The 12,341-nt window shown below is 41.8% G+C and overlaps 1 protein-coding gene across 2 annotated transcripts; it reads right to left on the bottom strand.

Moving 5' to 3' along the window:
• Positions 1-347: 347 nt before the first annotated feature.
• Positions 348-9,078, bottom strand: lrp3 (low density lipoprotein receptor-related protein 3). Of its 2 annotated transcripts, none has more exons than XM_082536361.1 (7): positions 8,392-9,078; positions 5,322-5,457; positions 5,037-5,242; positions 3,760-4,376; positions 3,030-3,502; positions 2,723-2,855; positions 348-2,627 (listed from the first exon to the last, which is right to left on the bottom strand). In XM_082536361.1, the coding sequence occupies exons 1-7, from the start codon at positions 8,465-8,467 to the stop codon at positions 1,815-1,817; spliced, it is 2,454 nt and encodes an 817-aa protein (XP_082392487.1). In that variant the 5' UTR covers positions 8,468-9,078; the 3' UTR covers positions 348-1,814. The 2 variants fall into 2 exon arrangements, with proteins under 2 accessions (XP_082392487.1, XP_082392488.1); XM_082536362.1 differs by having other exon boundaries at positions 8,921-9,078.
• Between the last annotated feature and the right edge of the window lie 3,263 nt (positions 9,079-12,341).

The raw sequence follows: 12,341 nt of genomic DNA, 5'->3' as shown, positions 1-12,341 counted from the left end.
AGGTCTCCACTGAAGACTTGAAAATAGAGGTCTTTGCTTAAGTGTCCAGTATTAGAAAATTCCACAGCATAGATTTGAATTTCCACCAGAATAAACCAGCAGTCCAGACATCCACGGTGACCCAGTCATCGACTGGGATGAACAGTGAACAAACAGTATTTCCATGTGAAGCTCCTCTTTCCAAAGTATATATATATATATATATATATATATATATATATATATATATATATATATATATATATATATATATATATATATATATATATAAAGTCGGGTTCATTTAAAAGGATGGACTTTGTTTAACGGGACAGGTTTGGTTTATTATGAAAAGGATGAGAGGCTTATATTAAACTGATCATACATGAAGATAAAAACTAAAGCTACAATTGATAAAAGTGAATAAATAAGTTCTTGATGTTTCTTAAAAGTGGTCAAAATGATGTCTGATGAATCAATACTGACACTGCACAAGTGTTAAAGGAAAAGTTGATATTTTTTCTGGGAGATAAGCTTCCAAATTCTCAATTATAAATATATACTATAGCTTGCACCTACTTAGCTTAGCACAAGGTTATAAAACAGAGGGGAAAACTAGCTTTAATGACTGCCTTCAGACAGAAACTATCCTAGCCTGCACTAGGGTAACCTAGACTACCAGGTGTGCTATTTTCATCAAACTCTCCACAGGAAAATATAAAAACCTATTAAAAAAAATATCAAACCTTTTTCTGACACGGTTCAAAGCTGTATTTCAAGACATTTCTTACTGTCAACAAAACGCACAACAAGACCAAAATCAACCAGTGATATCTGTAATGGTCTGTTATTATGTAACCATGAAGAACAAATCCCTGAACAATCCCTGAATATTGAATATTGACTCTTCATGGAAATGTAGAGTCAATATTCAGCTCAATATTCCATCTATTTATCATCATATTTATCAATGTGTAAAATAAGATCTTATAAGGAAATTACAAAAATGTGTTAAATAATGAATAAATACATAAGAGTTTCAAACTCCTGCTTCCACGAGTGCACCTCGTGTGTTATTCTGTTCGATGTCCACGGCTTTGTCTGATTTCTCTCCTTACTGCTGTTATGTCTTTAAGAAGGTTGATGTGGACAAATCACAGGATTTGTTGCCAATATTTAAAAAAAAATGTAAAATTTCAGCAACAACATCCTTAATTGATGCACTCAGCCGTGACATATTAATGATGTCATAAAACAATAACAACTAACATAAACAATAAAAGGGAACAAGAATAGAGGATCGATCAGATCAATTTGTGTTTTCACTCATTAGGCTGTTATGGCTCACAGTATGTAGCGGTGCATAATGGCTTTGGGTAAAGACATAAAGGCTGTTTTGGCATTTCAGATACATTTTGCCAGTAGTGGGTTGTATTAGTACTTGTGGCCAAAACTGGATTTAATCTTTTGGAACAAATTCAGGGTAAATATCATAACGGGCTAATTGGGGCTATCTGTTTGCATTTAAATGAAGTAGTTAAGCTCTGGCATGAGCTTTAGAAAGCAATTTACAGGAAGAACGACTAATGCTGGTTTTATTCGTCTTAGGATAAGACTGCATGTGCATAATTGTTTGCAACTGCACATTTTATGCATTCAAATAATGAAATGGAGTGATATTTATTGAGTTTCATATTGTACCCCCTCCAAACAAAAGGCTGAAGTACAGGTTCTCACCTCTGACTCTGGTGGAGTCACATCTCAAGGACACTTTATCAGAACTGATATTGCAATTGCCAGCTCTCGACAGTGAGGAGAGCGTCATCCTAAACTTTTCAGCACAGCGTCTCCCTTCCTAAATCTCCTCCCTCTTCACTGATGCTTCTGCCGAACCTGCATAGGCTGCTTCTTGCCTCTGGTTTCATCTCATCCCTGCTTGGCACGTTCACAGTAAACTGGCTGTCACTGTCCTCTGGTTTCACAGAGGAAAATAAGGGCTCGGTGGGTGAAGTCACCTCTGAACCCTGTGGTTGAGGTTGAGTTGATGGTGTCTGGGAACTGCTGGGAAACACAGGGGGTGAAATAGGGGACAAAGGTCCTAAGGGGGAGTAACGTCTTAAGGAAACCCCCTTCAGGTTAACTGCAAGCTCCAGAACCAATTTTCTAGATGCCCGGGGTGGGCACAGGGGTACAGAGGCTTCCTGGGGGGAGAGAGGAAGTCCACTTTGTACTGAGGAGTCACTCTGGCAAGGAGTGGGAGGTGAAGACTCTGCAGCCCTGCTGCCATCTCTGCTGACAGGTGACAGGTCCTCTTCCTCCTCTGGACTGTCTACTGAATGAAAGGAGAGAGGCGATGCAGGGCTCTCCGGCAGGTCCACACCCACTACGTCAGACCCACCTGCAGACATGGCCCTGTTCTGAGGTCCCTGCTCCCCGACAGTCCGGTAGCTGTGAAGCCCTAGTGTGATCTGCGTGGGTCCAGGGGGATCCAGGAGTGGGGCGTGGCCTCTGCCTCGTCCTCCACTACGGAACAAGCGATTCCAAAGATGGCCTAGACGTCGTCTGGAAGAGGAGGAAGTGGAGCGGCGAGTTGAGTGACGCCTTATCTGCCTGCGCATTGCCAACCGAAGATTCTGTAACACTGAAGCCTGGATGACGGGGGATTAAAACAGAAACACGCTGAAGTTCATTTCTCTCTAAATGCAGCGTCGCCAGTGTCTGTTAGTGTGCGCGAATTTGTTACCTGGGTGGGATTGTATACAGGAAAATCTTCCACCGGAGGGATAAGACCCTGGGCTATTAACTGACCATATGAAGGAGGAGCCTCTCTCTGGACAAAGTCGGCCTCCATGCGAGTCATCTGCGTCTCAAAAGCTCTGTAAAGGAGTGAGGAAGGAAAAAACAGAGCAGGATTAGGGAAAAATCAGGAAAACTATTTGAAAACCCACAAAAATACTTTCACTTCTACAGTTTCTGGCAGCTGCAACAATCAACACCATCCCAGCGTTCCTCTGACTTAACATTCATTTAGTGGCAGAATGAGGGCCCACCTGTACTCTCGGTTCCTGAGGGAGTGCAGTTTAAGGGCACAGCCAAGAGCAATAACCAACAGGAGACTGCAGACCAGACTGCCGATCAGGGCAGCTGTGATCACTTTCCTGGGCACTGCTGCCAAGCAGTCCCTCTCATCGCTTCCATCTAAACAGTCCTCCTGGCCGTCACAGCGCCACGTCTCAAAGATACACAGGTTAGTCCCACAGTGGAAGTTTCCAGGTTGGCAATCGTAGCAGTTCTTCTCGTCAGACCCATCTGGACACCTCTTCTGGTTGTTGCAGCGTTCAGAGGCTGGGTAACACATTCCTGTACCACCCTCGCAGGGGAACTCTCCATCTGGACACATCGGACAGCCCTCCTCATCTCGACCAGATGGGCAGTGCCAGTAGCCGTCACAGCGCTGGCGTTCAGAGTAACAGCCCTGATCACTGCCGCAGGGACGCTCGCCAGGAAAACAGTAACCTTTCACCTGGTAGGATGGAGGAGAAATGCATCACTGTCTAGACACAGAAGGGACAACTTGTACTATACTTAACTGACTGTGTTTTCTGAACAAAAAGAGCAGTTACTGTTTCTAAATCAGTTACTTTGGATTAAAAAAGAAAAACACTGTAACTTTTGACAAATTAAAAGTTTTAAACAACTTTAAAAAAAGAGGTTGAAAGAATTTCAAAGGATAGATGAGAATAAACGATGAATGAAATGAACATTAGCCAACCTCAGTACCTGATATGTAGCATTGAAACCATGCCCCGGACTGTGAGGCTGGGCCATGTACAAAACGCTCATCTGTCCCCGGCTCGACTCCAACAGGGCGGGCCGCCTGTTGTTGTGATATGACAACACCTGTAACAGATGCTCCGCTCGCTGCAGCAGGCCGTCATAGACATGCAGCAAATCTCCAGGCCCCAGCTGCAGGTCCAGCTGCAGAACAATGGGCTTAGGGTCCTGAGTGTCCAACAACCAGGAGCATCTCAGCTCAGTGTCGCCGCTACGGTTCGCACGGAAAAAATCGGGAGAGGCAAACGAGCCATAAAAGTTCCCCAGACGTTTGCCACAAGTAGTGTCAGGGCAACCCAGTTCGTCACTTCCATCGTGGCAGTCCCGGGCTCCGTTGCAGCGCAGGCCCGCGGGCAGGCATCGGGTGGACTGGGCCTCGGTGCACGGCAGAGAGCCAAAGGGGCAGAGGCCCGGCTGCGCCTCAGTGGGAGTCGGCAAGCAGCTGCGTTCATCCGAGGCATCCCCACATTCATCCTGACCGTTGCACTTCCAGGAGCGAGGAAGACACTTCCCATTCCCACAGAGGAATTCATCTGACTGACAGCTGCTCTGACCTAGGTGACCTAAAAAAGAATATGTCTGGTTAGCTGCTAAAACATCACTTTTACCCCCCAAGAGATAGTTGCCAGTCTCATCTGTCTGCCATGTCCAACTGCAATCAATATCACAGGTTTTAGGCTTTTCTCAGCTTTTTAAAAAAAGACAAACCATAACAAAAAAAATGCATTAGTATTGTGGATGATCATATCAAAACAAACCAAGCAGTAACCCTGTGTAAACATACAAAACAGCTCTATTAATTCAACCCTCACAAAACTTTATTATGGCTTTATTAAATCTCTGTTTTAATGCTGCATCTTGACCTCTATGTTGTTATAACTGCTGTTACTGATGCATGCTCTGGTCTGCACAGAGATTCTGCTGCTACTTTACCCACCTCGTGTTTTCCACATATGCGCATAGAAGCATGGGGAGGTCCCAGAACAGATGCTTATGTTCAAATATAAAATACTGCAGGTGGCCCTGACGTAAATGTTATAAACATGATAATTCATTTTATTTTATTTTTTTTATTTATTTATTATTTTATTTCATTTTATTTAATAATGAGTTTGCAGTGGGTGTTGCTAATGGATTAAACTGTAGAGGTATTTCTAATATTTTCACGCACTCTGGTATGTTTATGGAGTGGATAAGCAATATGCAAATATTCTCCAGCTTACCTCTGATGTAAGAGAGTCGGAAGCCCTGGGCTTGCCCAGAGCTGTTGGCTTGAGAGTGGAAGAAGAGCCAAACACGCCCCCTGGTGGAGATGAAGGGCTGCGGCAGCACCGAGCCACATAGCCTGGATTCTCTCTTCCACGTAGGTGTCAGCAGGAGCCAGTCTCCCATGCATTTTCCTGACTCCGCCAGGTCGAAGTTACGGAAACTGGAGCATGGAACATGAGTTTAGGTGACTCGGTTATAGAAATATCATATGTATGCAGCGTATGTTTCAGGGACTCTACCTGATGGTAATAACTTCTCCTTGACCCCCCTGAATATGCCAGCTGCAGTTGACCCCAGCTGGGTAGTTTAAAGGCCAGGAAGGGCTGTAGATCACACCCCTCCGCTCTGTATGGATCTCCACCTGCTCGCTGCAGCCTGTCTCAAAAAAGACAGGGGGGATGGCAGCATACATATTAGGGAGGTCGGTCTGAATGCTCCTTGTGCACATCAGAACTAAGAACACGAACACTTGGCAGACATCGAGCATTACCAAAATGTTGGCTTCCACACTCTATAAACCGTTTTATCCTCATTCTTTTATTTGTGACCGCTACAAAAAACACTAAACGATTCACTGACAAGACAAATGACCTTAGTGCCATTGTGGGGAAGCTCCACGCTGATCAGATGGAGCTTTAAACAGAAGCAGCAGCCAAACTGGCAGCCAAGGCAACAGCATCTCCTGCTGCCATCACACCATTACTCCAGGGAGCAACACAAATGTGTGAGCAGGCCAGGAAAAGCTCCAGGACTAACACGCAAACCTCTGTGTGGTGTGCAGGCACTGAATCCTGTTGTTTTTCTAAGTAAAGGCGCAGCGATCAAGTTACCGGCATCATAATCTGCAACATAAATGTGGAATGGGAAGTATCTCATTTCATTCTTGTGCTGAAAGCAATAATATAGAGCAGGCGCATTAATCATCGCATTACTGCTTAATGCCACAGAAAGAATGAAACACATGCAAGGAAACGCTGTCTAACAAGCCTCTTAATTAACCAAAACCACAGAGACAGAACATTAGCTCAACTATGATCCAGCGCTGACACACAGCAGGGAGTCTGCTGCTTAGTGCTGTTTGTTTCTGGCTTACTTGATGAATCAGTAAAGTCAGCAGAGTGAAGCAGGGTGGCGGAGGGAGGAATCGTTTAAGTGCGGATATCGACTATCCACACTAACTTAGCACACACATAAATACCTACACATACTGGGCTGGACCAAGCTGCTACACAATGCTGTTGTTTGGTACAATGAATAAGAGAACTGAAGCACATTTTGACTGTTGTGTTTGTGTTTCATCTACTTTCAAACTCAGATGCTGGAAAAATCTGATCACAGAGAGAAAGAGAGAGAGAAAGAAAATTCACATTAACTCACTATTTTTGGTTTACCAACAGATGTAAAAAAATAAGATTTAGCTGCTGTTTTATGCTTAAACTACAGAACATGAACAGTTCACCAACAATAGTTGCTCAGGGAGCAAACCTTTTCTCTATGACATCCAGAGACTCCAAAATGCACTGCAGCCAAGAACAACTCCAGCTCAGACGCCAATAGAGTCATCAAAATATTAAAATAGTGTTTTATCAGTGAAAGGTGAATACACAAAACGTAACAACACAAGACACACTAATAGATAGTGGTGGGAAAACTACATCTATAGGTTTTGACGCTGCATTCACATTTAATGAAGATCAGCTGTAAAATGTTCCTTAAAGGAGATTATTATGTCGATCCCGTGGCTGATTATTAGCATCACGCTGGAATTATTAGATGTGAAAAAACTTCCCGTAGTTTTTTTTAGGAGCTACCTTGGGTTAGGTGATGTAAACCTCAGTGGTGCTGATAATATTTGTGTGTTTTTTAGCTTAACATATATCAAACCTGTAGTTTAATAGCTTTCAAACAAATGTAATGGAGTAAACCATGCCAAACTTTCACTGAAATGTGTATAAAGGGATATTAAGTTTTGTTTGTTTTTTTACAAAAACATTTGAAATTGCATTTATAGCTTTTAAGGCATGTAAATGTCCCTTTTTAATTTCCTGCTCTGATTACAGTGAAGCGTACCTGAGAGAAACAAGTGGATTAAGGTTGCACTTCAGCATTAAGCCCTTCAGTTTTTAATCTGCATTGTTCTCAAAAACCACACATAATCATGAGCTCAGGTAAAATGTGGAGATACTGAATGCAGTTGCAGCTTGTGTGTGTATTTGTGCATGCAACTTCAATCACCCTAGAACTTTATGTGTGAAAACATCAATTCTTTTTTTGACTTTTTGCTTTTTAAACCGCTTATCCGACTAGACTCGTGGACATCCTGGACAGGTTGCCAGCACAGGGGAACAGACAGCAACACAGGCTGGAGCACCAGGCATAAGGACAACATGCACACTGGACACATCAGCCAACCTCAAAGCTTGAAGGTTCCTGAGTTGGGATGGTGTGTTCCCCTTTAATCGTGCAAATCTCTTCTCTCCTCAGTCTCACATCACCCTGACTTAACATTCATGATCTTACCCTAACTACAACTTGTCTAACCCAAAAACCTAACCTGAACATATCCCTTTATCTTAATTTTTGAAGACCTGAATTATCTGGACTGGCTTTCTGTCCCCATAATGAAGACACAGTCCAGAACCCTCGACCCCACACAATGTTAACACCTGGATCACACACACACCTCCAAACTCTCACTCTGTGTCCCTTTAGCAGCCTTCCTCTTTATTTAAATGCCAATTAAGTGCAGTGTATGACAATGGAGGGGGGAGGAGGGGACCGTGGGGTTGACTGGCTGCAGAGAAGCAGTGATGTAATGCCGATAGCAGCAGGATCACATTTGCGAAAGCGCGTCCATGTTTCCACACTAACCGTGATCATTTACCCACCACAGATCAATAATCCCGCAGGTTTCTGCACAACGATAGCCTCTGTGCTCTCCCTCCATCCAATCAAAACAATGAAAACAAACCGTCTTCATCTATCAGATCACTTAATCAGAGACACACAGTAGTAGACAAAATAACACCCACTGCTGCTGCTCGGGTGTGAACACAGAGACGCTCCGCTCTGATAGTCACTGATGTAATCATAGTAGGAGCTTTGTAAATTACCGGATCTCCCGTAAAGATGCGAACACGGATCAAGAAATAGAAAAGCATGGCCACTTACATTTCACCGGGCAATGCGGATCACTTGTGCATGCCATCATGTGTTCGTGAACATCACAGGCAGAGCTTTCTAAACTAATTAGAACAAGCCTCCGTCTAAAACATCACAGCGGTGTAGAGACGCATTGTTGTTTCTCACCTGCACAGAGCAGAGCACAGCGGAGCCACAGCAGCCCGAGAAGAGGCAGCAGCAGGGGCAGTACCGTCAGTCCCATGGTCCGGCGGGGACCTCTGCTATTATCTCCCACACGCGTTTCGCTGTTCGCTCCACATCTGTGCGATCCACACTAGCTCCGGCATCTGCGTCCAGCCTGGACACAGCTAGAGCTCCTCCTTGCCGTGAAAAGGCATTGTGTCCTTCTTTTGCAGCGGTAGCCAAGACGCTACGATCAAGTTAGCTCCAACTAGCGATGCGGCTTCTTGTTACTCCCTTCAAAATAAAGGCTTCGTGGCAAACGTTAAGTTTTGCAGCATTATAAAACTAAACGTCCTATAGACTATAGTCTTAGATATAAAAATCAAGATTATATAGGGTTTGGATTTGTAGTTTAAAATTACAGTTGAGATGCAAAGCTAGAAATTTTTTGTTTTTTTGAAGACTACTTCCGCTCTAACTTTGGCTGACTCTACTCAGCTTTCCACATCTTAAATGAAAAAAAGTGGCTCACATAATTCTTAAGCCTTGTCCCCTCTTTCTCCAGATGAAACTTTATATATTGAACTGAAATACAGAATTACGTAGACGGCTTCTGGTAGGAAAGATACATAACAATCTTCTCCCTCTCGCCCGCTTGTGCTCTGATTCTTTTATGAGTATGCCCTTTCACTTTCGCCCTCGTGTGGTTAAACTCTTGTACTGCAAGTTGGACTTTAAAATAAATTATACAGTCCCTTTTAATTTAATAACGTATTTTGAGTTTCACATACACCTGGAAAAGTGTTTTGCTGAGAGAAAAGTACTATGTAAATGTAAAATTATGACAAATGGTGCACACTGAACAACAAAAGAAACAACTGAAAAGAAAGAAATAAAAGGCACCGCTGGGATTCGAACCCAGGATCTCCTGTTTACTAGACAGGCGCTTTAACCAACTAAGCCACGGCGCCGCTGACGGAAACTGTCGAAAAGGGCATTTATGAATAGTGAAATACATGGGTCCAATGACGTCACTGCTATGTTCAGTGTATTACATGTATTCTCCTGTGAATGCGACGTGATATATAAAGTTGTCCCCTTTTATTTTTTTATCTTATTTTTTAGGTACTAGAAAATACGAAGGGCTAAAATGTTATAATTAGCAGTACACCGTTAAGTTACATTTATCCAAATCAATCAACTAAAAGGAGAGATTAACGTGGCTTAGTCAAACGGAAGCATAAATATGAGATGACACTAAAGCATAACTTTAAAGTGTAAGAAACAGTGCAGTGCAGCAGTGTCTTCGGTGTGGATTCAGTATTGTAAGAGTACAGGGTTGAAATACACAGCACACTTAAGCGAAAAAGATGATAGTGTGTATTACAATTCCCTGTAGATTATTTCAAATTTAAGCAAAAATATTATGCTTTTGATTCCCATCAATAAGGTTTTGCATAGAATGTCACGTATTTACTATTAACTAGTACATTTAGAACTAGAAAATGCATTTTCTGAAGAAACTGCAGTGTAAATGCTGATAGCTGAATGTTTTGAGCTGAAATGGCTGCTGAATGTTGTTAAAAATGTTGAATGAGCTGAAATAGGACGAAACATTCACCTGAAGGCTGAAGTGTTGAACTGTTGAAAGCTAAAGTTCACACAGATGAAGAAGTTTCAAAGTTGGAAAGTAGCTGAAGATGTTTAAAATGTAGATGAGAAAAAAACTGAATATTTGCGCTGTGTGTGTGCGCGCACATGTATGTGTGTGTTTCTGTGTGAGTGTATGTCTCTGTGTGTCTGTATTTCCTTGTGTGTTTGTCTGTCTCTCTCTCCCTGTGTGAGTGTATGTCTCTGTGTGTCTGTATTTCAGGGGTTTTGAAGCTGGCAAGTAGCCGAGCATGTTTAAAATGTACATTAGAAAATAAAGCATGAAACTTAAACTGGAACTGAATAAAAAAGTATAAAAGATATTGAAAAGATAAATACAAGCTGAATAGCTTGACTTCGTTTTAAAGTTTAAATGGTATCTGTGGGTCAACATATGTGGAAGTAGTTAGAGTTGAAAGACGAATAAGTTGAATGAGGATTTGAAGGGTCTCCCGATTGAAATACATTGTAAATTTTTGTTGAATAAAGTTGAATAATTAAAAAATATATATATAAAAGATACAGAGAAATGATCAAGAAAGACAAGAAGTTGACCCCAGCTGTCTTCCATGGGATGAACCCCTAGACCCTTACCTCAGCTCTCTTCCTTGGGGTGAACACGTACAACTAGAGGAGAAGCGCTTTGAAGAAATGCAGAATGAAAATCTCATGAACAGAGAAAAGATTATGTCCCTGAGGCAAGAAAATGAGTGAAAGAGTGCTGAATGAAAAAAAAAAACAGTCCTACCAGCTTCAAGAAAAAGAAGGTATTATTGAGGAGAAACAATGGGCTCTGCAAGACAAAAAGAATCAGGAGCTCCAAGAAAAGCTTGATCAAGCTCTGGAAAAAAATAATGAAATCTTCCAAGAGAAAAAAAAAACAGGACATAGAGTTCAAAGAAAGAAATGGACAGCAAGCTTGAAGACATGAAGGAAAAATCCAGAGTGCTCCAAATAAAGCTCAATAAAACACTGCACAGACATAAAGTTTCTTCAAGAAAAGAACAACAGGACACACAACAGAAAGAAATGGATTGCAAACCTCAAGAGAAAGAGGAAAAATATAAAATGCACCAAATAACTCTTAGTGAAACTGCTGAAAAATCAAGAGATGCTTCAAGAGAAGAAGCAACAGGACATGAAACAGAAAGAAACGGATTGCAAGCTTCAGAACACAGAGAAACACAACGAAGGCTTGCAAGTAAAGCTTGATGAAGCTCTGGAAAAAATAAAGAAATCCACCAAGAGAAGAAACAACAGGACATCGAGCAGAGAGACATGCAGTCCAAACTCCAAGGCTGCAGGTAAAGCATAACAAAACATTGCACAAAAATCAACAGCTGCTCCAAGAGAGAAACCAACAAGAGATAAAACAGAAAGGAATGGACACCAAGCTTGAAGACATGGGGGAAAAAATCCAGAGTGCTTTAATTAAGGCTCGACAAAACACTGCACAGAAATAAAGATTTTCTTCGAGAAAAAGAACAACAGGACACACAACAGAAAGAAATGGATTGCAAACTTGAAGAGATGAGAAAAATACAAGGTGCTCCAAATAACTCTTGATGAAACACTGCTCAAAAATCAAGAAATACTTCAAGAGAAGGAGCATGAAACAGAAAGAAGAAAAACTTGTTCTTCAGAGGAAAAAACAAAACAAAAAGGAAGTACAAAACAACTGAACTGGAGGGAGAAAAGAAAAAGCCGGAAAAACAATGCTCAGAGATGCAGAGTAGCATCAATGAAATGCTGAGAAAAAACACAGAACTTCAGGAACTTTCTAACTACTTGAAGAACAAGAACACTAAAATCCAGGTGCAAAAGCAACAACAGAAAACACATGAAGCAGAATTAGAAGATGTGGAGAAAAGATGCAAGAAACTTGAGAAAGAAAATGCAGAAATAATCCATGAGTTGACAAACCTTATCCTTGAGAAAAAAAGTGCTCATGGAACAGTGCCTAAAAAAGAAGAAAAAATACTTTCACTTGTTCTGGAGGAGGGACACTGCTGCTCCTCACATGATGTAACATCGTCTTCCTCCACCTCTGTTCCATCTTAATTTTCACCGCTCCTCCCAGTTAACCTATATTAGTTCTTTTCAGAATATTCTAAGTTTTTTTAGTTGTTGTTCTAACTCTCTTATAAGTACGAGTCCACTCAATTCTATCAATTTAGTTTAGCCTGATGCAGTCCACCCAATGCTTTGACTCACTGCACAAAGTGACTGATTGTGAATGCCCAGTAACACTTCAAAGAGTTACCAATTTGTCAGGGTTTATTGCTATATTTCTTTTCTTAGGT

This window comes from Aulonocara stuartgranti, assembly GCF_965226115.1.
Source record: "Aulonocara stuartgranti genome assembly, chromosome: 1".
In the NCBI taxonomy this organism is placed as follows: Eukaryota; Metazoa; Chordata; class Actinopteri; order Cichliformes; family Cichlidae; genus Aulonocara; species Aulonocara stuartgranti.
Note: the sequence above shows the minus strand (reverse complement) of the source record. Positions and strands in the feature narration are given on the sequence as shown.